The 27,410-nt window shown below is 36.6% G+C and overlaps 1 protein-coding gene across 2 annotated transcripts; it reads left to right on the top strand.

The window, feature by feature from the left end:
• Positions 1 to 200: 200 nt before the first annotated feature.
• Positions 201 to 18,462, top strand: PEX2 (peroxisomal biogenesis factor 2). Of its 2 annotated transcripts, XM_012450924.3 has the most exons (4): positions 201 to 437; positions 14,284 to 14,393; positions 16,371 to 16,462; positions 16,622 to 18,462. In XM_012450924.3, exon 4 carries the CDS (start codon positions 16,639 to 16,641, stop codon positions 17,554 to 17,556), a length of 918 nt encoding a protein of 305 aa, XP_012306347.1. In that variant the 5' UTR covers positions 201 to 437; positions 14,284 to 14,393; positions 16,371 to 16,462; positions 16,622 to 16,638; the 3' UTR covers positions 17,557 to 18,462. The 2 variants fall into 2 exon arrangements, with proteins under 2 accessions (XP_012306347.1, XP_012306346.1); XM_012450923.2 differs by lacking the exon at positions 16,371 to 16,462.
• The last annotated feature ends 8,948 nt before the right edge of the window (positions 18,463 to 27,410 follow it).

The following is a 27,410-nucleotide window of genomic DNA, read 5'->3' as shown; positions in this document are numbered from 1 at the left end:
CAGGCCGAGAAAACGCTGCCCTCACAAGCCCCGGCTTCCCCTAGACCCCTTGACACTTGTAGACGCTTCACTTGCGGCCCCTGACCCGGGCCTGACCGGTTCGTGACTCTCCTGCCAATCAGAGACAGAGTTCCTCCTGCCAATCGACCAATCATCGTGCGCGGGTGTCCGCCTCGGCTTCTCGGCCTTTCGGCTCTGCGGCTTGTCTGCGTTCGCGATTGTTTGGCTATCTCTGGCCTTCAGCAGCGCTAAAGCGCAGTTCTAGTTGGTGTAACTTTTTATTTTTTTTTTCAGCCACTTCCGGCTCCTGCGTCGCTCCGGAAGCCCGCGAGTTCCGGAAGCCTTGGTAATCCGGATTCGGCTAGGAAAAGACAAGCTTTCCAGAGAATGTTTCAGAGAAAGTTACGTGGAGCGTGGGCGTTTCGCAGACTCCTAAGGTCAGTGTCTGCCCTAGAGAGCCGTAGTGCAAACCCGAGGTCTTGTTTTCAGCTGGGAGGTCGTGGGGTTTCACGACCTTGTTTGTCGCCTTTTGCTTTTTTCCCTGTTTATTGGCTCCCTGTCTTCCTGGAAGAGGTAAATCAAAGCCTCTGAATCTAGGAAAAGGCAGTGAAGCAAACCTAAACTCCTGAAGATGTTTTTAGGATCGCACCATTAAAAATAAACACACACATAGCTGCAGTTGAGTTCCTTTGCATGCCACGTAGTGACAAGAGACGAACTTCGAAATCTTTCTCCCACTTGGCGGTCGTGAAGATATTTACCTCTCATAAACGGCTTTATAAAGAATTCAGGATCCAAGCATTACTTAATATCTGAAGGTTCATGTAAAGTGTTATATGTGGTACAAAAAAATTGAGTATGCTTATGTTTCTAACATTGTTGAAAGCAGTTTGGTTTTTTTTATGAGGGAAGAGATAATGGAACAGTTTCTGATAAAATTGCTTGCGATAAACTAGTTATATTTCACACTGACTTTTGATAAGTAATCTGAATGAGAATCGTTAACTTTTTTTCTGGATTCTTAAATTAAAAATCGTTATTTATTTATTGAGGTTCCGTTTTACAAATTTCCCACATTCAGTGAAAGGGCTTTTGACAAAATGAGCAAGCTGTTGAACGTTCAAGTCTAACACATTCTGTTAAACTTCCATGATGCCCCTTGGAAATATTTTATATCGAAGTTTTCAGGCAATTACAAGGATACTGAGGCGCTCTCAGCACCACAGCTTGTAGTCTGAACACCTTCCCCTACAAATATTACTTTACTTAATCCTGAACGGAATGAACTTGGGGTGACTGACTTTTTTTTAACTTATTTGATCTCACCTATATTATCAGTTACTTGTTTACAGAAAGATTACAGTTGAGTGATCTTGAGCCAGAAGGAGGTTTGAAAGAAGTATTTACAAAGTCAAAAACAAAGAACTTCATATTTTCTTCTTAAAAAAAAAAATAGAAGTAACTCATAGAGCAAATACTGGACTATTAGACTAAAGAATATTAGACTAAAGAGAGCTGGGTTCTAGTCCTGACTCTGGTTGCCTTTGAAGAACTTTACCTCTTGACCATATTCTCCTCATTTTTTAGAAATTAGTGGTAGTACTCAGTCTGTGGTTTTAAAACTGTTCCATAGGAGAACTCCTGTAGAAATTTTCTGGAGCCAAGCAAGGGGAGACAAAGCAAGCCCACCCTTAGGTTTATTTTAACAAGAGCAGCTGTTTATGTGTTCTGCTTGAATAACAGGGTATTTGTTAAGAATTTTACATTTATATCTTAAACGAGATGATCTACCTTTTCTTCTAGCATTAAAATTTTGTTTTTTAAGGATAGTTATTGATTTGTATTCAGTGTGCATTTATTACAGTTTTTAAAAATAATGTATTCTCAGCTAATTTATTTCTAAAAGCTACAAATATGTCTCTATTCTGTTTCAATTTATTTTATAAAAACAAATTTGAAATTTGACTTTTTTATGATCAGAATCAGAATTTATTATTTTCTCTTTATTATACCTTCTTCTTTTAGCCATAAAAACTTTTCTTATATTTACTGCACATAATGATTTTTGCCGTAAGGAGGAGAAGTATTTTTCATTTTACATGTTTGGTAGCTGAACATTAAAAATATTAGCAGGCTTGCTCATCATCACATCAGTAGTGAAGTTCTTGGTCATGACTCCATGTTTTTCTCACAACATCAATTAATTGTAAAGTTTCTTTCCCTCTTGAACACCATCCACGTGTTCAGATTCCTATAGCACAAGGAGAATGTGTGAATAAGCACAATCTTTATATCTGGCCAGAAGTTCTCTCTTAAATTACTTCATTTTTTACTCTTTTGATGATCTGAGTTGGACAACCTAGAAGCAAATTGGATGTTCTCTGTCTCTCTTTTCTGTGAAGTGATAGCAGTCTGCAAATACTTCGTGTTCCTTTTCCATTCCTTTGGAATGTATAAGAAACCTCAGGAGAAATGCCCTAAATTGCCCCATTTGCCCTATGTCTGTAATCCTGCTCTTTTAAACCTTGCCCTGTGGTTTCTTCACATGGAAGTGGAGGCAAGGAAGGGATGTCTAGTTTCCTCTGCCCTTCCCTGTGTGTGATATTAATCTTCTCCCTAACATATTCCCATCTATACGATAAAAATACCCTGTTCTATGTTGCTTCTTACTCTATTTAATATATTTTCTATCAGAGATCTCCCTTCTTACTGCCTGTCAATAAGATGAGATAAAATTCCATCCAAGTGATATTTTCTTTCTTCTCACTAATAAAACAAAAACCAAGAACTTCAGAGTATATTTGATTATGCCTAACTACTGTCTTTCTTTTTTTTGAGACTGAGTCTCCCTCTGTTGCCCAGGCTAGAGTGCAGTGCCGCTGCAGCTACCGCCTCCTAAATTCAAGCAATTCTCCTGCTTCAGCCTCCCAAGTAGCTGGGATTACAGGTGCCTGCCACCACGCCCAGCTAATTTTTGTATTTCTGGTAGAGTTGGGGTTTCACCATGTTGGCCAGGCTGATCTTGGACTCCTGACCTCAGGCAGTCTGCCCACCTCAGCCCACTGTCTTTTAGTGTTAGATGAATGAGTTGACATTGCCTCTAACTTGCATGTATGCTTTCATAATAGTTAATGTTCACACCTTGGGTTTTTCACTCATATATTCCCTTTGTTCAGATTTGACAGTCCCTTTGAATGGTCCTTTGACCACATGTATAGAGGCAGCAAGAGGGAATATAGATAAGATACATCCAAAGCAGTAAGGACAACTTTACCACATTCCTTTAATTTCTTCCCCATCTATAGTCATGACAGCTCGACTGGCAGTCTGGTCTTTTGAATGATCTTGAGGGGGAAAAAGATTTCCTTTGAGTTCTATGGGATTAAATTTGATCCAAGCTTAGCAAATATCCATTCTATTAAGTGTATTTTGTATATTCTACAGTTTTCCTAGTGTTTACTATAAATTTACTAATTGTCAGCTTGACTTTAGATGGGTTGTTAATCTTCTCAAGCCTTAATTTTTGTCTTTTTAAAATGGAGGTGATAATACTGTATTTACTGTGTTGTGAGGATTAAATGAGATAAAGAATGTAAAGAAAATTTATAGTGCCTTGCACATAATATATATCACATGGTAGTTCCTCCTGTTCCATTTATAATGGCTCTTTGTTTCTTTAGGGATATTTCTGCATTCTCTTATATCATAAAATGTTCAATTAAATGTGTGTTTCAGTGATTTTCAAGTCATTTAGAATTCTTAAGCAGTTAGATTCTAAAGCCCATTTTAAAATTTATAGAATATTTAAAGATCTAGCTGCTCATACATTTCATGTGTGTCTTGTTTGCTCATCCATGCACTAGCATTTTTCCCATCATTTATGCCTATACTCTTAGTACTTGACCTCTTTAAGAGAGCCGCATCTATGTGACCTGTGGTAGCATCCTAAAGTGTTCATGTTTAACTTTTAGGCCCATCACCACATTGTCAGTATAGGAAACTGTTGTAGAGCTGGTTCTGCCGACTCTGATCCTGGGATTTTACCCAAGTTAGCTAATCTCTGCACTTCAGTTTTCTTGTTTTAGAACAGAAATAACAGAACCTCTTTATTAGTATTATAAAGATTACATGATTTAATATTTAAATTTGTATCTGGTAATTAGCTATAGGAGTCACTTATTAGCGCTCAGTAACTGGTAAGTGATCTGTGTTTTCTCTGGTTGTAAATTAACAAGTTCCTTGGGATTATCTTCCTTAGTGTTTCACTGTAACTCTCCATGAATACTGTCTCTGCCTCCCTTGTCCTACTCTGATTTCTCTACTTTCCTTATGTTCTGTATTACTCTTTTGCAATTGGAAATAGCTGTTCTTTTATGTTTTTTTCTCCTTTCCTTTCCAAGATTTCCTAAAACAGTTTCTATAAAGATTCTAGATAAGTAGGTAAACTTCTTACAGTTGCTTTTTTTAAAAAACCAATGAAAAGTATAGTGTAGTAAAATGACTTTCCTAGAGTCACACAATCTGTTAGTGAACTTGGGCTAGAATACAGAGCTAATCAGAGGCAGTTTAACTCTGCTTTCTCCATTATTCGCTCCAACATCTGTTCTTTATTTTCACAATAAGCATTCTCTCTTAGACTCAGGAGTATCAGGTTTCTGAAAGGAAAAAATGTAAGTGCCATGCTGTTATCTTAAAAATATAAAGGCAGGCCCAAGTATTGGAAATGCTTTTCTAATGTTTTAAAAAAGTATTTTATGCGAGTTTTAGATACTTGAATAAATATATTGTATGTGGGATACGGAAAGCACTCCGTTGATTGTATAAGGCTAACTATAGTCTTGAGTTCTATTGAGTTCCCTCTTCTCTCCAAATGGGGGAAAAAAGTTTTTTTCCCCTCTTCTAGGGCAGGTTACTTACCATTGTTCATATTTTTGAGAAATATGTGTGACTTTGACGTTTATCTTTCAGATACATTTTAGAAATGTGTTGTCATGTACCCACTACCACTTCAAAAAGAAAAATTCTGTTTAGATTTTGATGAGGCAGTCTTCATTGAAGTTAAAAGTAATTTAGAGGTCTATTGGACATAACACAGTTTTAAAATTTCACATATTTTTGCCATACCCAAATGAGCACAACTGGGATTTATAACATCGGATGTCTATAAACTATTAAAACTTAGTTTATGTATGATGAAATAGAGGAACAAGAAAGTAGTGACAAGGCCCTTAGCAAGTCTGTATCAGAAATGGGATTTGAACTTATAGTTGTTAGGCCTGTTCACAGTGCCAGAGGTCACAGTGTTCTAATGGGTTTCAGCCATATCCTTTTTTCTTTTGCCCATGTTTGAAATGTGTTCTGGGAATCGGTGTCCTGTTAAATCCCTCTTTGATACATGTCCCATTTATTAGTATTGATTCCAATACAATGGACAGTAAATCTATATGACTACACAAAGGAAATAAAATAGTAAGCTATAGGTTCAAAACTTAAAATGTCTAGTCATAGAATTTTATTCATATAACCTCATACTATGAAATGCTAGTTTAACATTTTCAAAAAGAGAAAACAATGAATGTGGGCTCACCCACTTTGATTGCTAGAACATTTAAGATAGTGTGGCAGTGACATTTTCATTCTAAAACTTAGTTCATTGTTGTGGAGATGGAAAAGAATAGCCTGGCAGGGGGTGCATGAGTGGGTCTGACACCATAGAGATTACTTGAGAATCACATGTTTCTGCTGACAGAGTTTACAGGACTGTAAATTTAAATGCAGAATTTTTGTAGGCGGTATGCATTGACAAATATGCCTAATGGTAATACATCTAATACTGAGAGTCTTGGAACAGGTCAATAATAATGTGTATATTGATAGCAGCGATGTAGGAGATGTTACTTGGTATTATAGCTAAAATCCATGTTATCCCCTTAATCATAATTACATTAATATTGACAGGCCCTTGACAATACCCACATTATTATTGATAGATTTCTGTCAATAACATGTTTTTAAAGAAAATATATTCATTCATAATTTGTGCTATACTCAATAAAACTATAAAATACATCCTGAAAAATTCCTTCTTCCTCAGTGAGATACAGTCATTTTTTTAGGTTTTGGAATATGATACAGATTGCAAAGTTTTTATTGTGGGCTATAAAAAACAAAAGGAAAGCATAAGTTATTTAAGGGATAAGGTTATATATTGCTGCTCTTAGTAAATGAATTTTTAGTTGTTTTTTTCTGTGAAAGAAAAGCACTGTGACATGTTTAGTGATAAAATGTCAGCAGGAGACCCTTTTAATAGTTTTTAGTACTAGATCATTTTGTCTTAAACGTATTTATGTGACAAGTTAATCACACTAACCCTAGTAGATACTGTACTTTTTATCTGGTCTTGATTTTGCCTTAAGCATCTTTTTCACATATCCTTAACATAGTAGAATACTTCACTAAACACTAAGATTGTTTACTGCCAATTATAATTTATTTACATATTTTTATATATCTCTTTGCATAGCCAAGAAATGTAGCTCTCCCCTCCCCTGGGTTAGTATTTTGGAATCTTAATAGTATAGTTCGAGAGTTGAAGGAATGGGTGGCTGGTAGGACTGTGTATGAAAAGGAAGAATAGGAAAAAGCATTGTTTTTTTTGGCATTTTGGAAAAATCCGTTTATTAAATTTAATGCTGTTGTTTCAATTCAAAGCAATTCCAACTTTTTAATAAAAGGACTTAGCTTGTAATTTTTAAAAAATATTCAAGTTTGAGCTAACATTTATAAAACTAAATACTGTTCTACAATAACCAATCATACAGAAATTGTTAAAGCTTACTAAAATTCTTGAAAGTAAAGTCAAAATAGACTTGCTAATGTTTGGGCATGGATATTGGCAATCCATGTAACAGAAGTCAGGAAAGTACTAGTTTGCTGAAAGCATTGGGAATTATTGACCCAAAAATGTGAAAGGATACTATAATCTTCCTCTTGATTTCCATGGTTCTTATGTAAGTTAAATTACTTTGACTTTTCCAGTAAGTTGCTAGCATCATAGGCCCCTGAATTGTTGCAGGAATCCTATAAATCTGGTCTCCCAGAGTGGCAGTTTTTCTTTTCTTCAGTTTTATTGAACTCTGCCATCAGATTAATCTTTTGAAATTTATATCCCATTATGTCTCTTCTCTTCAATGACTATTCATGCCTACAGAATCAATACAATTTCCTTACACAGGTTCTTTGTCCAGTGTGGCTAGGTTGACACTTCAGCCAGTCTCTCCTGCCACCCTGCTCTGGTCATAGCAGATGACTTGTCTGTTTGCTTCCAGATAACGGATGCTGCCACTTTGACGAGGGTTAAATAACCAAGGATGCAGCTCATACTGCACCCCATCTCTGTATGTCCCAGCTAGGCTATGGCCAGGAGCTTGCACATTTCTAGGCTTTCACATTTCTAGGCTTTCACACAACCTGTTCCCTTGCCTCACGTACCATTTTCCTCTTTTCTACCTGGGAGGTTTTGTGATCCTTTATAATTTTTTTATGTTTTAGGATTCATTCTCCACTTCAGAGATCAATGGCCAGTCCTGATTACAGTAACATCCTATTTTTTTTAAATACTTGAATAAAAGGAAGTTAGCTGACAGTTAAATATTTAGATTGAATCTCTGTTACCTAGGAGAATACCTTGTATTTGGTAGGTGTCCAATCTATATTGGTTACATTGAGTAACGATTTGTCAGAGAATTAGAATTCACTGAAACACAAACTGCTTACACTAATTTTATGTGATTTAAAGTCATTTATGGCATTTGTGCTTCATACCTATTATAACAAATCTTATTGTACTGCTGTAGAGGGAAGAAGATTCCATAATTGCGCTAATTGAACTTCCGGTTATTTTGACTTCATCATTTTCTTCTATTCCTTGGCTGCCCTTCTCTAAAGACGGTATTCTAGAGTGGCTGTACCTGCCAGAAAGGGAGGGGTGGGGTGGGAGTGCAGATGAGGAAGAACTGAATGTAAGATGCTGGTGATGAACACAAGTTTGGGTGCTTGTCTTTGACTGCCTATACTGTGTTCTGTGCAGCAAAGCACCCTAGGGTCAAATTTTATAAGTGTACACTCAGAAGTTTCTTTACGTCAAGATAACAGGCACAACTATGTTGATAGGAGCTAAATAATCATGGGAGCAGGTCATGTGGGAACCCATCTCTTTTCTCAATCCCCACTGTATCATATCTTTTCAGACAAGGTGCAAGTTAAGGGGGTAACTCCTGCCTGGCCCCTCCCACATGTACACATAAGAGTGACATCATGTTTGTGGTTTAACTGCCATAATTTCTGTTGATGTCGTCGGTATTTCCTGGAAAAAAAAAATTGATACAGGTTGATTGAGGCATTACTATGAGTAATAGTGAAGGTTTCAGTCTTTTGAAATGAGATTTGCCAAAATTAGTTTGGGGCCTTTGATTTTCCATGGCCATCCCTAGCCAAAGCAACAATAATGCAATAAATAATACTGCTTTGTAGCTTTCAAACCACTTTCATAACATCTGGTTTAATCTCAACAACTTTGTGAGGTAGCTGTTATTTCCAACTTTTAGGAGAAGAATCCGAGGCTAATGAATTTTTTTAAGATCACATAGCAAGTAAGTGACAGAACTAGAACTTGAGCTCAGGCCTGTTTGATTTTAAATCTGCTTTTTCCACTCTATCGCAGATGCCTAAAGAAGAATGTAGAGCATGGGAGAAGTATTCCACTTTAATGAACTATGATGTGTAATAGACAGTGTCTGTTCTATGTTTACAACTAAAAGAAGTCACAAAAATGACTAAAATGTTGGAAAATAAAACCTAAAAACCTAAAACAAAAAATAGAGAAATTATTCATCTGGAGAAGCAAAGGCTGAAGAACAGTTTAATAATAGTCTTTTGGTCTGTTAAAGAGTCACACAGGGAGGAGAGCAAGCCCAGCTGTTCCTAATCTACACTGAGGCCAGGCCTGGGGAGAAAAAGAAGAAAGAAAAAAATGTTAAACTATAACAGAAGGGATAAGAAAGAATTTTTTGATAATAAATATTGTTAAATATTGTATTGGTTTAAGACTGTTTTAGATCTTCTTTTCTGGCAGTCATTAAAAATTACTATTTTTACGGAATGTTTTTAAGTGTGATTCCTCCAAAAACAAGAGATTTGAAATAGATGATTCTTCTGAGAAACCACTCCCTTTAACCATTTTCTCACTAAATATCACTAAGGAACCTGAGAAAGAGATGCAGTTATGCATTGCTTATCAAGGGGGTACATTCTGAGAAATGCATAGTTTCATGATTTCATCATTGTGCAAACATCATAGAGTATACTTACACAAACCTACTTGGTATAGCCTAGTTCACACCTCCTTATATTTTACTGTGCTTTCTTCTGGTTTAAAAATACTGCTTTTACAAATTAAAGGTTTATAGCAAACCTGAGCCAAGTCTGTCTGCACAATTTTTTTTCAACAGCATGTACTCAACTTTGTGTCTGTGTGTAATATTTAGGCAATTCTAATTCTTGCACTATTTCGGAGTTTTTTTATTATATTCTTAATGGTGACCTGTGAGCAGTGATCTTTGATATTACTATTGTAATTGTTCTGGGGACCACAAACTATATCCATATAAGATGGCAAACTTAATAAATATTCTGGAGCATCAAGAATTGTATCCGTATAAGATGGTGAATTTAATAAATATTCTGTGTTCTGCCGACATACCTATTCCCTGAGACACAATGTTAAAATTAGACCAATTAAAATAATCCTACAATGGCCTCTAAGTGTTCAAGTGAAAGGAAGGGTTGTACATCTCTGACTTTAAATCAAAATGTAGAAATGATAAAGCTTAGTGAGGAAGCCATGTCAGAAGCCAAGATAGGCCAAAAGCTAGACCTCCTGTATCAAACAGCCAAGTTGTGAATGCAAAGGAAAAGTTCTGGAAGGAAATTGAAAGTGCTACTCCAGGCAACACATGAATTAAAGAAAGTGAACAGCCTTATTGCTGATATGGAAAAAGTTTTAGTAGTCTGGGTAGACGATCAAACCAGCCACAAAATTCCCTTAAGCCAAAGCCTAATCCAGAGCAAGTTCCTAACTCTCTTCAGTTCTTTATGACGGAGAGGTGAGGAAGCTGCAGAGGAAATGGTGGAAGCTAGCAGAGGTTGGTTCATGAGATTTAAGGAAATAACAAACTTTTATAATATAAACATGGCAAGATAAAGCAGCAAATGCTGATATAGGAGCTGCAGCAAGTTATCCAGAAGCTCTAGCTAAATAATTGATGAAGGTGGCTATACTAGACAATATATTTTCAAGGTACACAAAAGCCTTATATTGGAAGAAAATACCGTGTATCACTTTGATAGCGAGATAGAAGCCAATATGTGGCTACAAAAGACGGGCTGACTTTCCTGTTGGGGGCTAATGTAGCTAGTGACTTTAAGTTGAAGCCAATGCTTATTTCCATTCTAAAAATTTGAAAACCCTTAAGTATTTCACTATACCTACTCTGCCTGTGCTTTATAAATGAAAAAAAAAAAAAAAACCTAGATGACAGCACATCTGTTTACAGCATGGTTTACTGAATAAGCACACAGTTGAGACCTGCTAAAAAAAAAAATTTCAAAATACTACTGCTCATTTATGTGCACCTTAGTCACCCAAGAGCTCTGATGAAGATGTACAAGGAAATTAATGTTCTCATACCTGCTATCACAGCATATATTCCGCAGCCTATGGATCAAGGAGTAATTTTGACTTTTTCGTCTTATTTTTTAAGAACTACATTTCATAAGGCTATAGCTGCCAATAGCAGTTTCTCTCATGGATCTGGGCAAAGTAAATTGAAAACCTTCTGGAAAGGATTCACCTTTCTGTGTACTATTAAGAACATGATTTATGAGAAAGGGTCAACATATCAACATGAATAGTAGCTTGTAAGAAGTTGATTCTAACCATTGTGGATGGCTTTGAGGGATTCAAGACTTCAGTGGAGGAAATAACTACAGAAGTGGTGGAAATAGCAAGTTAACTAGAATTAGAGTGGAGCCTGAAGATGTGACTGATTTGCTACAATCTCATAATAGAACTTGATTGGATAAGGAGTTGCTTCCCCCAACCTTGTTTTTTGAGATGACGGTCTTGCTCTGTCACTCAGGCTGGTGTACAATAGCACAGTCAGCTCACTGCAGCCTCTCAGTCTCCTGGGCTCAAGCAACCCTCCTGCCTCAGCCTCCTCTTAGTAGCTAGGACTACAGGTGCATGCCAGCATGCCTGGCTATTTTTATTTTTTATAGAGACAGTGTCTCCCTATGATTGCCCAGCAATCCTCCCTTGGCCTCCCAAAGGGCTGGAATTATAGGCATGAGCCACTGCATCCATGGATAAGCAAATAAATTGGTTTCTTGAGTTGGAGTCTATACCTGAGGAAATGCTGTAAACATTGTTGAAAAGACAACAAAGGATTTAGAATACCCCATAAACTTAATTGATAAAGCAATGGCAGGGTTTGAGACTCTTGAATCAGTTTTGAAAGAAGTTTTACCATGGGTAAAAGCTATGAGAAAGCTTCACATGGTACAGAGAACTCTTTCATGAAATGAAGAGTCAATCCAGGTGGCAAACTTTGTTGTTGTCTTAAGATATTGCCACAGCCACCCCAGTCTTCAGCAGTCATCACCCTGATCAGTCAGCAGGCATCAACATCAAGGCAAGACCCTCCACTATCAAAAAGATTTTAACTCACTGAAGGCTCAGATGGTTGTTAGCATTTTTTAGCAATCAAGTGATTTTTAATTAAGATATGTACTTTGTTGGCCGGGTGCAGTGGCTCATGCCTGTAGTCTCAGCACTTTCAGAGGCCGAGGCAAGAGATCAAGACCATCCTGGCCAACATGGTGAAACCCCATCTCTACTAAAAATACAAAAATTAGCTGGGCGTGGTGGTGTGCACCTGTAGTCCCAGCTACTTGGGAGGCTGAGGCAAGAGAATTGCTTGAACCAGGGAGGCAGAGGTTGCAGTGAGCCAAGATCAGGCCACTGTACTCCAGCCTGGCGCCTGGCAACAGAATGAGACACTGTCTCAAAAAAAAAAAAAAAAAGATATGTACATTGTTTTTAAGGCACAATGCTGTTGCACACTTAATAGACTGCAGTATAGTATAAATATAAGTTTTATATGCATTGGAAAAACAAAAAGTTGTGTAACTTACTTTATTGTGATATTTGCTTTATCACTGTGGTCTGTAATCTAACCTACAGTGTGTCTGAGGTATGTCTGTTTTCTTATGTGATTCTGATGAACTCCCAAGTTTGAAAACCATTAGACTAGAGGAGCAGAGACCACAGAACTGTGATGTTGAAGACCAGTTTAGAAGGATTAAAAGCCCAGAGATATATGTATCTTCATCATAGATATATATCTGTTAGCAGTTAAAAACTATGAGAATAAGATTATGTTGTTACAAAGAAAGTTGAATGTGTTACAAATAGACAAGATCTTGTTTTAAATCACTACCTTCTTGATTTTAACACTTACGTAGATCAAGTAGATTTGAAATAGATTAGTTTTACCAGAGTGGCATCAGACTTCTAAAATTCTACCCAGATTTTCTCTTTCATATTTACTTAACTGCCTACTGAACTTTTCCACTTAGATGTCTCATAGAAGCCCCAGATCTTTAAAATTGCATGTATTTATTATGTTTCTGTTCAAACCTGTATTGCCTCATGTATTTCTTGTTTCGGGGACTTGGATTACTATCACTCAGTTACTTAAGTCAGTTTTTCTTGGCTTATTTCTCTCTAGATAGTGTCAGTTCTACCACCTTATTGCTTTCAAAGATACCCTTTTCTCTCTGTCCCCATTGATCGTTTTCTAATTTAGGCCGTTATTAGTTTCTCACTAGATCATTCTAACAACCTGTTAACTAGTCTCTATGCTTCCAGTCTTTGTCTCAGCCTCTAATCTATTCTTGCTTAGGGTGGCCAGAAAATGTAAATCTTACTACTTGTTTGCATACCACTCTTCATAAAATAAAGCCTCCTCAGTTTGGCTTCTAGGGCTTTTAGGACCTGTCTCCTGCTTTCTTTCCAGACTTATCTGTACACATCTAGTCTGGTACCTACTCTTCCTACCATTGGCAATAACATTCTTACCCTCCTTTACCAGGCTGATGTGCTAATCCTTCAGGTGGCTGCTTAGGTATTGCCTCTCACAGGAAGCCTTCTCTGACCTTCTCATATAATTGTAACCATAGTGCCCTAATTTTCCCTTGCATATCACTGATCGCACCTTATTGTAATAACTTGTTCATTTTACATAGCACACCCTTACTTTTCTCTCTCATCCCACAGTAGACTGTAGGCTCCACAAGGGTTGAGACAGTGTCTGTTGTATCATTATTTCACTAACTCTCGTTAATAGGAATATAACAGATGCACAATAAACGTGTTGAAATTAGTGAAGTTATTAATAATCACTATTCTGGATATGGTAATTTGAAATAGTTTTAAAGGGAATTTATATTTATATTTTCTATCCTTCACACATCCCAGACTTTGATCCTTTTCATTTATCCATTTATCTAGTGCTTGTAGAGTGCCTTCTGTGTACCAGGAACTGAGATAGTTGTTATGATTCAACTGTGATAAGGCTCAAATAAACTTTACAACAGTGCTTATTCTCTAGTGGAGGAAATAAACAATTTAAAAGTAGTTTATGTACAGTACATAGGGGCCAAGAAAGAGAAAGAATAGAGTGCCAAGGGAACAACTAGATGGGCAGCAACCCAAATTTGGAGAGTCAGAAGGAAGTTATGTCTGAGCCAGTACTTAAAAACTTAGTATGAGTATTCAGTTAATGAATGGAAACAGACTGTTCCACACAAAGGGAACAGTCAGTGACGTCTAATGGTAAACAAGAGAAGGGGGTACTTTTTGACTGGATATGTTGTGTAAGGAAGGAAAGCAGGCTGGGAGTGGGTTTGGGGAGGTTTGTGTTTTAGAACAGTGGCAGTGTAAGGAATGCACTGAAGGAGGCAGAAGGGAAGACAGACCAATTTGATGGAATCCATGAGAGAGGAGAACAGCCAGTATTCAGGAAAAGGCTTGCAGGGAATAGGGAGTGACAGATGGGTTAGGACAAATTTTAGACCAAGTATCAACAGTCCTTGGTAATGGATTTGATTTGTAAAATGAGGAAAGGAAACTCTCTTTCTAACTTTATTCTTTTTTGTGTGCAGCTTCTGGCAAGTATGAGGCAAGGATTTCACAGAAGAACTTGCAGCAGAAATTCCCACTGCCATAGCTATAGGCTGTCCAGTCTTGAGGGAGTTGCAGGGACAGGAAAAAGGTGAGATCTCTCCAGAAGATGGTTGGCATTTATGGTGAGAAGCATTTCTGTTACATATCTAGGTTGAAAGAAAAATAGGACCAAATAACCTATTCAGTGGTCATTTTTGTTTCCTGGACTTGAACTTGTTAAACATGTAGTCTTCTGCCACTAAGTCTTCTAGGATGCATGGGTAAATTTAGAACTTCTGTCTTGAAAACATTTTCTGTTGTCAAAGATACTCCCAATTTCAAGAAATACAAGTTTATTTTTACCTTCTAATAATTTGCATGTATCATCTTTTTAGTAAAAATCATAACAGAATAGAATTTGAAAGGAATTTGAAGGTCATTTTGTCTCTAGCCCTTTGTTTTATAAGTGAAGAAACCAAGGCATAGGTCAAGGTCAGAGGAAATGACTTGTCAAAGAATACATGACCAGACCATGGCAGTGAGCTCTGGCAGCATCCATGCCTCCCTCTGTAACTGTTCTTTCTGTTAGCATATTGGCCTTTTAAAGGCCTAGACATGATAATCAAGCCCAGAGTGGTGCTAACCCATTTTAATTTTTTTGTGTTTCTTTCCCCCCAGCTTTATTGAAGTATAATTGACAAATAAAAATGGTATATATTCAAAGTATGCAATGTAATGATTTCATATCTGTATATATTGTGAAGTGACTGCCACAATCAAGTTTATTACCACATCAATCACCACCCATAGTTATTTACCATCTGTGTGTATGTGTGTGATGAGGACACTTCAGATTTGCTATTGGCAAATTTCAAAGAAATAATAGAGCATTATTAACTACGCTATTGTGGACATGAGTTCCCCAGAACATAGTCATCTTATAACTGAAATTTTGTACCCTTTGACTAACATTGCCTATTTCCCTCACCCCTCCAGCCCCTACCAACCACCATTTTACTCTCTGCTTCTATGAGTTTAACTTTTTTAGATTCTACATGTAAGTATGATCTCACTTATCTACATGTAAGTATGATCTCACTTATATGTAGAATCTAAAAAAGAACATATTCATCTTATAACTGAAAATTTATATCCTTTGACTAACATCGTCCATTTCCCTCACCCTTCCAGCCCCAACCAACCACCATTTTGCTCTCTGCCTCTGTGAGTTTAACTTTTTTAGATTCTCATATAAGTATGATCTCACTTATATGTAGAATCTAAAAAAGTTAAACTCATAGAAACAACTAAATTTAAGCCTAATTTTTTGTTGTTGTTGTTGTTCATTGGTGGATTTTCCAGTTAGTTAATAATATTTAAAATATCTGAACTGGTCTGTATACTGGACTATAGCAGTGACTGGGTGTTTAAATTACATCAGCTTGCACATAATAGTTATTTATAATCATATATGTGTATTGAATCAGTAAGCTGTACCTAGGTAACCATTAATCAGCTTTTTGTATTCAGTTAAATTTTTTCCCTTTAGCACCAATTTGTTTCCTTAATGTATTTATGAAATTACTGTGGTATATATTTTTAATCACAATTTTCTTAGAGTACTGCATGATGTATATATTTTTAGTACCTGAATAATGATATTTCTGCATTCTTGTTGCTTCGTGCTAAGATTTAGTACTATTTATTTTCTGCAGTAGTGTGATAGAATAATAAACATGTATCATTCATTATTTTTCTAACTTCCTTTACACATATAAAATGTATTTGAGAAAGATTAAATGGTTTACTGAAAAATAATACCTTTGAAATCAGTAGAAGTGCTGGAAAATAAACTGAGGTCTTGACTTAACCATCTATTGCAATGTTCTATGTAGTTGTTGAACTTATTACATTCCTATGTCTCTTCATTAGTCATATTATTCAGCCTCCTTTCTGTTAGCTTCAGGATTTGAATATCTCTCTGCTAGAATATCTCACCAAGGAGTATTGCTTAGAAGTATATTTGTGGAAATAGGGTACAGGTTTTCTTTTGTTCTGTTGTTTTGTTATCATTTCTTTGATGAAGAGGGCCAAGAAAAAAGAAAAAGAAATTAAGAAGAAAAAAAGGCAGGGGGAGAAAAGAAAGGCTCTGAGAGACAAGACGGAAGGAAGTTTCAGGTAAGAAGTGCTGATTCCCTGTACTATTTTAGACTACTGAAAGGCTCATCTCCTATGTGTCCTGTGTAATTTGTGTATTACAGTTTCCAGGCATAAATTGAGGAGATTGTACAAGATTTTAACTCTTTGCTAATGTTCTTGAATTGTATTTTTTCCTAGAGACCTTCAGAGAAGACATGACTTCCAATAAAGAAAATGCGAAGAGTACAAACAGAGTGCTAAGAATAAGCCAGTTGGATGCGCTTGAACTGAACAAGGCCCTCGAGCAGCTAGTGTGGTCCCAGTTTACTCAGTGCTTTCATGGATTTAAACCTGGGCTATTAGCTCGCTTTGAACCAGAGGTGAAAGCATGCTTATGGCTTTTCTTGTGGAGATTCACCATCTACTCCAAAAATGCCACAGTAGGACAGTCAGTTTTGAATATTCAGTACAAAAATGATTTTTCCCCTAACCTGAGATATCAGCCACCTAGTAAAAATCAAAAAATTTGGTATGCTGTTTGTACAATTGGTGGGAGGTGGTTAGAAGAACGATGCTATGATTTGCTTCGAAACCATCATTTAGCATCATTTGGGAAAGTCAAGCAGTGCGTGAATTTTGTGGTTGGACTTTTGAAATTAGGTGGGCTGATTAATTTTTTGATTTTCCTTCAGAGGGGAAAGTTTGCAACTTTGACAGAACGTCTCCTAGGCATTCATTCTGTGTTTTGCATGCCTCAAAACGTGCGTGAAGTTGGCTTTGAATACATGAATAGGGAACTTCTCTGGCATGGTTTTGCTGAATTTCTGATTTTTCTCTTACCACTTATCAATGTCCAGAAGTTGAAAGCCAAGCTATCTTCATGGTGTATCCCTCTTACTGGTGCACCTAATAGTGACAATATATTAGCCACCAGTGGCAAAGAATGTTCTCTATGTGGAGAGTGGCCCACCTTGCCTCACACCATAGGATGTGAGCATATCTTCTGTTATTTCTGTGCTAAGAGTAGTTTCTTATTTGACATGTACTTTACTTGTCCTAAGTGTGGCACAGAAGTACACAGTCTGCAGCCACTGAAATCAGGAATTGAGATGTCAGAAGTGAATGCTCTTTAGAAACTAAAATTGCTTCCTCTGAGGGAAAAAAAATGCACTGTTTAAATTCTTAATATTAGTCATAAGTATACCATTTATGTATCCTTTATAAGGAATGTGCTGCATAGCCACGGTCTTTTGCTCCTTTCCAGGCATGACTAAATTCTAATCACTGGAAACCATGTGATTCTAAATATATTATCTAAGTGTTAATGTATTACATTTTTTTAAATCACTGCATTCAATTTTTAATGTCAAGAATAATGCACAGCTTTTGTTAGGTGACTACTAACAATGCTCCTTCATTTTACTACTTCTTAAAAAGAGGCTGGACTCTAAAAATAAAGATTTTGGAGACTCTGGGATGCATGTACATTTATTCTCAGAGATGACATAATATGATAATGTGACAACCATAAGACTGTTGTTTTAAACCTTAAGACCTGATGCCTCAGTTGTAATTATGCTTTTCTCTGAAGCCAATTTTTAAGGAGTCAGTCCTCAATTGTCTGACTCCTCCACAGTTGGCTTCCTGTATTCAGAAAGTAAAAATTACTTAAGGCAGCTTGGAAGTGAGGCCTGGGAACTACTGGGGGCAACTAGTATGAACAGCCCTATTTACAGTTCTCTTTCGCTAGCCTTCGATTCACAGCTTTCATTCTCAGTAAATATTGGTAGATTTATGAAACAAAAGAGGTCTTTAGCATGGTAATAATACAGCAGTACATATCAAGATAATTCTATATCCTTCACTCCCTTTCTCTGCATTTTTTCACTTAAAACTGAATTCAGACTCTTAAAATGGTATAGATTTATTAGCTTGACCATTGAATTATGTCATGTCTTAACTAGAATGTTTAAAAAAAACAGTTCTTATGTAATAAACATCTTGGTAGTATGGTGGAAATACACTGCCAGTTAACTTTTCTCTTCGCCTTTCATTGGAAAAGCACTGAGGTGCCAGATACTGATGTAGCCATTGGAGGTACAGCAGTAAATTAAGCAAGAAAAAGGAAGTTACCTTCATGGGGTTTACATTCTGTGATTGAATCACTATAAGTTTAATTTAGGTTCAGTTTGGTATAAGATACCCAAGTGGTTTTGTAGTGTGAGTTAAGAGTATTTTACATCTTAAGAGTTTGACTTTTTTTTTGCCTCCTGTAATTTTAAAACATTATTGTAGAAAACATCAACAGTTCAGGAGAAAATAAAAAATCAAGTTTCCCACAATTTTTTGAGAGAGATCATCACTATATTTTGCTATATTTGTGGCTTTGTTCCACATACATTTCTTATTTACAAAATTGTTATAATGAATATGTAGTTTTGTTATTTTTGAAAAATAGCATATTATCATATGCATAAATATTCTTCAAAAATACTTTAGGGCCGAGCACAATGACTCATGCCTGTAATCCCAGCACTACTTAGGGAGGCCGAGCCCAGGAGTTGGAGTTCATTTTAAAAAAATAAAATAAAAATACACACAAACGTCTTTTTTTTTTTTTTTGAGAAAGAGCCTCACCCATTCTCCCAGGTTGGAGTGCAGTGGTGTGATCATCGTTAACTGCAGCCTTACCCTCCCAGGACTCTCAGTTGCCACAATGTAAACCCAATTCAGACTGATTTTGCAAAAAGAAAAGTCATGTATTGACTTAATTAGGTGACGAGTCCAGCTGCACACTGCAGGCCCAGTGTGGAGGTAGGTGCTCAGATGATTCTCTTTGAGACAGGCTTTTTCCTTTGGCTCTCATTTTTATGACAAGGAGCATACGTGGCATGAGGGACATGAATCCCACTAGAATTCAAATCCCACTTGTGTCATTCACTTGTGTGTAACCTAGGGCAATATTCCACATCTGTTCACATCTGTACATTGTAAGGATTAAATGTTTAGTGTATATAAAGCTCTTAAAACAATGCCTGACACATAGTAAGTAGGATATAATAGTTGTACTTTCCTCTGCTGTTGTCAGTATTACTCTGAGTCGGTTTCATTCTCACACAGAATGATGGCCGCTAGAAGCTCAAGGCTTATATTCTGCTAGCTTTCTGATCCCGCTGGCATGAGATACTCTTGCCTTATAGTTCCAGCAGAAGTCTAGGAACTCACTGTTACTGGTCTGCCTTGGATTATGTGCACATTCCTGAACCAGCCACTGTAGCTAGAGGATGGAAAATACTGTTCCTTATTACTTAAATGTAGGTGACACTCCTCACATATATGACATGAATCTAAAGGAGTCCTGGAGGAGGCCATTCACCACAGGAAACTGAGGTGCTCTTAGAAGGGTGGATGCTGGCAGGTAGATCTCTACTAGTTAAGAGTCTACATTTGCCTTATTTATTTCAAAAGTCCACATGCAGTCTCATTTTACCAGTGATTAGTTTGATAGGACATTCATAACTAACTGGATGATTGTGTAAGATTGCAGATTTGAAAGGATTAAATAAAGTCAACAAAATTTTGTTATATCAACAATTTTATTGTTATTTTGATAGAAGAGTAACTTCTAAGTAGTTATCCATATTGTCAAAATCTTAACATGAAAACAGTACTTCACATATATGCTAGCTGATAGATTTGTCAGTATTAGGGGGTATTTTTTTTTCCACAGACCCTAATGACACTTAGTAAAATATAGGTTTTTATTATTTTTCATTGTTATTTAACATCTGTCACCTCTACTAGGTAATAACCCCCATGAGTTCAGTGACTGTGACTGTTTCGGTCATCACTAGATAGCCAGAGCCTTTCAGTTCTAATGTAGCAATAGAAACATTTTATTAGCTGAATGAATAAACCTAATGTCACAGATGGGGTTCTGCAGAAGAAGACCTTGAAAGGGGTTTGAAGTACAAGAGATTTATATGTATAACTCAGAGATCCATGCCTGTGAAGGATAAGAGCAAAGACGCAGGAATAGGCAGAAGAAATGAGAGTACTCTAACGCAGACCTAGAAAAGGTTGGCCAACCAAGAGGGGACCTCTGAGCTAGTGTCATCTGTCACAGTGTCATGATTTGGCCACAGTAAATAGGCCTTTTGACCTATGCCTTTGTCAGTCACTGGATGTGGGCAGTTCTGGGAAGGATGTGATCTCAAGCATGGCAGCTCTGCAGCTGAAGCAGATCATGCAGGAGCCAACAGCTGGAGGCAGTCCACTGACAACACTCTGTAGCTGGGCACCATGTCCATCCTTGCAGGAGGAGCTGGGTGGCATATTTTAGTGTGTACCACATCTAATACTGTCAGTTTATTCCTTTGTGGTTTCCTTTTTTTGTTTTCCTTGCATATAGTACACTTGACAACACACTAATGCCAGGTAGTGTTTAATTTATAAACAATAGGTTTATGACTGACTTATACACCAAAGTATCTCTTGAGTAGCTCTGTCCCACTGCAGATACCAGACCTTCTGGCCAAGTTGCTGTGACAGCCCCAGTGACTCCATTCAGTCTCTGCCTCTGGCATTGCCAGAAAAGTTTTTCTACCTCTGATGCAACTGTTTCTACTCCCCAGCAGCCTCCAGGTTCAAGGTTCAGGAAAACTTGGTGGGATTTAGCTACATGGTATGTTTCCATGTTAGCCTCAAGTACCTAACCATCAGTTGCTAATGTTCTTCCTTGGGAAAAGAAAAACATTTACACTTAACATTTTTCTTTTCTCTCCCATGTACTTGCTCTCAAATCAAGTTTGCTACTTGTGTATTTAAAGTAACCAAGCGACTTCAGCGATCATATCTAAATTAGATATCAATCAGAGCTCACACAAGCCATGACCTACTCCTTTGCTCTCAGCTCCCTTGCTTTCAGTATTTAGTGACTGGATTTGGGACAAGTTTATTTAACTTCTTTAAGATCCAATTTGTTCACCTATGAAATGGCCATTCAATAATGTCTACCTCTTAGAATTCTAATGGGAATTAAATAAAGTAGTCTCTCAAAAATTATCTGTTGAGCCCCTACAGACATTCCTTTTCTGTACTCAGGAAATGCATTCATTAATAAAACAAAACCCCTGCTCTCATGGAGTTTACATCCTTAGATGGGTGATAAATAATAAACACATATGTAAGTTAATTTCAAATGTTAGTAGCACTCTGAAGAAAGTAAAACAGGCTGAGATTTGGGGAGTGACGAGTTGCTGTATTGAATTGTGTGCTTGTGGAAGCCATCTCTGAGGAGGTGAAATTTAAAAAGAAATCCGAAGGAAATAGGGAGAAAGCCAAGCAGAGAAGGGTGCTAGGATAAGGAAATGACAGACACCCAATCTCTGAGATGAGAGTTTATTCTTTGAGGAACAGCAAGCAATCCCAGTGAACCAGAAAAAGAGGTGAGAAATGAGGCAGGCGAGGTGAGGTCATGGAAGCCAAGGGGAAAATACCTGGATTTATTCCAGGTCTGAGGAGGCCAGAGGAAGATTTTAAGCAGAGATGCGACATAATCAGATTTACATTTTTAAGGATCACTCTGGATAATTTGTGCAGAGGTATGAGTCAAAGCAAAAAAACCAGGTCAAAGGTTATTGCTAATAGTCAACATGAGCCATGATTGTTATTTCCATTAGGTTTGTAGTACATCAACAGTATCATTGTCTGTTGAAATGGTCTGCGATCTGAAATAAAGCCTGAAGAAACCTAAATAGATTTTCTTAGATTCTGTCACCAAAGCTGTACTCATGGGATGGTTTTTCAAGTCCCCAGTAAGAGGCTGCTTTATTTTGAATAGAATTCTAATAAACTTTCACCAACAGATTAAAAATAACAGATAAAAGAGAGGAGGGAAACGTAAAAGCAAGCATGTTTTATGCCATAACAAGCAATAATGAACAACTTGTTATCAAAGAAGAAAAACTTAAATAAAAGACTTGAATCTAGTAACATTTAGATTAGGGACACACAGGCTCTGAGAACTAACTATGAATAGTAATTGTGGTTTTAAAAAATGACCTTGTGTCATCAATGAAATCTACCCTATATTCTGTATAATTTGCTTAAGAAGCCAGGGAAATTACTATTGCTGTGTTTGAGAAGCCTTCAAAATGGGTTGGCACTTAAGGCAAAAATTTGATTTATTTGAAACATTCAATTTTAGCAGAAAACAAGTGTTACTGCTTAAGACAAGATATTTTCAGCAAGAAAACAGTTTTAAACATATTTTTTAGCCAAACCAATTGGCCATGTTGTATATAGCACTGATGATCCATGGTTCTCTGCAGCTAGTACTACTATGTAGTGTACACTTATACTCATCACCACAAATCAGCAAGTATTTTTCTTTTGTAAAAAAATAATAGCAGTCAGGGCACCGTGGCACATGCCTGTAATATCAGCACTTTAGGAGGCCAAGGCAGGTGGATCACTTCAGGAGTTAAACACCAGCCTGGCCAACATGGCAAAACCCCCTCTCTACAAAAAAAAAAAAAAAAAAAAAGTTTTCATGACGCATGTCTGTAGTCCCAACTACTCAGGAGGCTGAGGCATGAGATTCGCCTAAAAGGGACGTGGAGGTTGCAGTGAGCTGAGATTGTACCACTACACTCAAAACTGGGCAACAGAGCAAGACTGCCTCAAAAATGAAAAACTCGACTTACAGGTTTAGGGGGTACCATATGCAGGCTTGTTACCTGTGTATACTGCATGATGCTGAAGTTTGGAGTACAGTGGTACTGAGTATAGTCCCAGTAGTTTTTTTCCAACTCATACCCTCTTTGTCTCTCCCCACCTAGTAGTCCCCAGTGTATATTATTGCCATCTCTCTGTCCATCAATACCCATTGTTTAACTCACAAGTGAGAACGTGGTATTTAGTTTTCTGTTCCTACACTAACTTGCTTAGAATAACGTCCTCCTGTTTCATCGATGCTGCTGCAAAGAACTTGATTTTGTTCATTTTTACTGCTACATTGTCTTCCATGGTATGTATGTGCCACATTTTCTTTATCCAGTCCACTGTTGCTGGGCACCTAAGTTGATTCCATGTCTCTGCTATTGTGAATAGTCCTGTGATGAACATGGGAGTGCATGTGTCTTTTGGTAGAATGACTTACTTTCTTTTGCATATATACCCAGTAATGAGATTGCTGAGCCAAATGGGAGTTCTGTTTTAAGTTCTTTGAGAAATCTCCAAACTGCTTTCCACAGGGTCTGAACTAATGTGCATTCCCATAAAAAGTATGTGATAAGCATTCCCATTTCTCCACAGCCTCACTAGCACCTGTTCTTTTTTGACATTTTAGTAATAGCCATTCAGACTGGTGTGAGATGGTATCTCATTGTGGTTTTGATTTGCATTTCTCTGATTAGTGATATGGATCATTTTTCATATGTTTATTGGCTGCTTGTGTAGTTTCTTTTGAGAAGTATATATTTATATTATTTGGCCTATTTTTAATTTTTTTTTACATGTTGATTTAAGTTCCTTACAAATTCTGGATATCAGACCTTTGTTGGATGCATAGTTTGTAGATATCTTCTCCCATTCTGTAGTTTGTCTGTGTACTCTGTTAATAGTTTATTTTGCCGTGCAGAAGCTCTTCAGTTTAATTAGCTTCCACTTGTCAATTTTTGTTTTTGTTGCAATTGCTTTTGAGGACTTAGTCATAAATTCTTGCCCAAAGTTGATGTCCAGAATGGTATTTCCTAGGTTTTCTTGTAGGATTCTTACAGTTTGAGGTCTTACGTTTAAATCTTTAATCCATATTGAGTAATTTTTGTATATAGTGAAAGGTAGGGGTTCAGCTTCATTTTTCTACATATGGCTAGAAAGCTTTCTCAGCACCATTTATTTAATAAGATGTCCTTTCCCCATTGTTTATTGTTGCCAACTTTGTCAAAGATAAGACGGCTATAGGTGTGTGACTTTATTTCTGGGCTATCTGTTCTATTCCATTGGTCTATGTGTCTGTTTTTATACCAGTACCATGCTCTTTTGGTTACCATCACCTTATAGTATAGTTCAACATTGAGTAATGTGATGCCTCCAGCTTTGTTCATTTTACTCAAAATTGCTTTGACTATTTGGGCTCTTTTTGGTTGTTATTCCCTATGAATTTTAGAATAGTTTTTTCTAGTTATCTTAAAAAATGACATTGGTAGCTCAATAGGAATAGTATTGAATCTGTAGATTGCTTTGGGCAGTATGGCCATTATAGCAATATTGATTCTTCTTAGCCAGGAGCATGGAATGCTTTTTTCATTTACTTGTATCACCTGTGATTTCTTTCAGCCGTGTTTTGTAGCTCTTCTTGTAGAGATCTTTCACCTCCTTGGTTAGATGTATTTCTAAGTATTTTTATTTTTGTGTATATTATAAATGGGATTGCAGTCTTGATTTGGTGCTCAGCTTGAATGTTATAGTGTATAGAAATGCTACTAATTTTTGTACATTGATTTTGTATCCTGAACCTTTGCTGAAGTCTGTTATCAGTTCCAGGAGCCTTTTGGCCGAGACTTTAGAGTTTTCTAGATGTAGAATTGTATGATCAGAAAAGAGAAAATAGTTTCACCCTTCTTTTTCTATGTAGATGCCTTTTCTCTCTCTTGCCTGATTGCTCTGGCAAGGACTTTCAGTACTATATTGAATAGCAGTGGTGGGAGTAGGCATCCTTGTCTTATTCCAGTTCTTAGTGGAATGCTTCCAGGTTTTGCCTATTCAGTATGGTTGATTGTGGGTTTTTCATAACGGCTCTTACTATGTTGAGGTATTTTTCTTTGATGCGTAGTTTCTTGAAGATTTTTATCATGAAAGGATGTTGAATTTTACCCAAATCAACTTTATTTTATGTCTATTTCTTTCAAAGAGTATGTAAATCATGAAACAGAATATGAGAATATGCCTTTTACGTTTTCAGGTGGTCTCTTATTTCTCATCTTTTCCAAAAACAAAAAAGAAATAAAAAATAAAGAAAGCTTATGGTTTTAAATGTTGGGAAAAAATTAAGTAAGCACCATTTTGTATAATGTCTTTTACCTACTCTGAATTAAATTGTTATTCTGGAAACTATAACAAGTCAAACAAGGTTGAGCAAAGTGACTCTTGAGGCCAGGAGATCCGTAAGTATAGTGTTCTGTAGGTATTTCACTTTCCTTCTCATTAGCATATAATAATATATTCTTATTAACAGGTTCAACTCATGTCTATGCCGAAATCTCAGAACCCACAAATTGTATATCTACTTAGTTAAGCAAAACTGATCTTCAAAGTCAGGTGGATGTGGACATGTTTATTAACTTCAAGAGATCTATCTGAAGGAAATGATGTTTAGTGCCATACTATTCATAATAAATAAAGATGTGGAACAACATAAATGCTCAACAATAGGCAAATAAATAAAATAGTATAGCAATTTAGTTGACTAAGATAATGTAATATAAATACCACAGGAAAGAATTTCATGCAAAAAAATGTATGAATAATTGTAACTACATGAGAAAGTGCTCATAATGTAATATTAAAATTAAATAAATAGGATACTAAATTAAATAGAATATGATCTTACTAATGAGATAAATTGGCACATAATATGTCTAACAACAAATACCTCTCAGTAACCAAATTTTGATTTTCTTCTTTATGCTTTTCTGTATTTCCCAAATTTTCTACAATTAACATATAATTATTTTTAATGAGACCAAAACAGGTTATGTCTTTAAAATCTCATGACCAATTTTATTTCAGTTAATCCAAAGATAAAGCATCTTCACAGCTCGTAAACAGGTCTTTTGATTTAGGAGGTAAAAGATTTTAAATTACTATATACTTATTTTTGCATTAAATAAAGCCTGCCTTTATAGCCAATCACAGCTGTAGTAGAAAGTCTGAATTATTTCATATGTCTTAAATTACATACTAAATATCTGACTCCATATAATGTGTGCATATTAATCACTTAGAGAAGCATGTTGGCAAAAAGGAATAGAAGTTCCTACTTTTCCAAAATATTTGTACAATATTTCTAAATACAAATATGTAATTTAGTTACTTTAAAAATCTAGAGCTAATACACCAGATCTTAACAATTGACATGAATATTGAATATTGTCAACTGCCTAAGCTTGTAAAGTCACTATATTTCCACAACTAAGAGTAAGATACAGGGTCTGACCCAGGATTTTGTGTTTCTTCCAGATATCAACACAAAAATGTTGACATTTCTGAGTATTGTTATGGTTTGGCTGCCAATAGAGACAATGAATTGAATCCCAACTGAGACCTAAGGGCGTAGTGACTCACGCCTGTAATCCCAGCACTCCAGGAGGCCGAGGTGGGTGGATCACCTGAGGTCAGGCGTTTGAGACCAGCCTGGCCATCATGACGAAACCTGTCTCTACTAAAAATACAAAAAGTAGTCGGGCATGGTGGCATGCACCTGTAGTCCCAGCTACTTGGGAGGCTGAGGCAGGAGAAGTGCTTGAACTTGGGAGATGGAGGTTGCAGTGAGCAGAGATCGTGCCATTGTACTCCAGCCTGAGCAACAGAGCAAGACTCTGTCTCAAGAAACTATATAAAATAAATAGTCACAATTCTGAATTAGTGGAGCTGACATCTTTACTGTTCCTGAGGTTTTCAGAATGGTTCCTTGGTAAATATATCTCACCATGCACTCAAGAAATACATCCTCTCCGGACAGCCTCTATTTTAAAACCACACCAATTTGTAAGAGTGCCTTTCTAGTCAACAATAATAATACAGTACTACAGTTCTTTTTCACTATTGGACTTTATAATTAATTACTTTAAAATTACTTAGTTCTAGAGTAAATATAAAGGGCAAAAAGAAAATTAAGAGCAAGGACCCTCATCCAATATTGTGAGCATTACTTCTTAGTTTTTCTTCTCAGACTGTTTACAGAGTATCTGTATTGTGCCAGTCA

Source organism: Aotus nancymaae, unplaced genomic scaffold, assembly GCF_030222135.1.
Source record: "Aotus nancymaae isolate 86718 unplaced genomic scaffold, 86718_ANA_hifiasm-v0.15.2.pri h1tg000036l, whole genome shotgun sequence".
NCBI classification, from domain to species: Eukaryota; Metazoa; Chordata; class Mammalia; order Primates; family Aotidae; genus Aotus; species Aotus nancymaae.
This window is presented reverse-complemented; position numbering and strand designations above follow the sequence as displayed.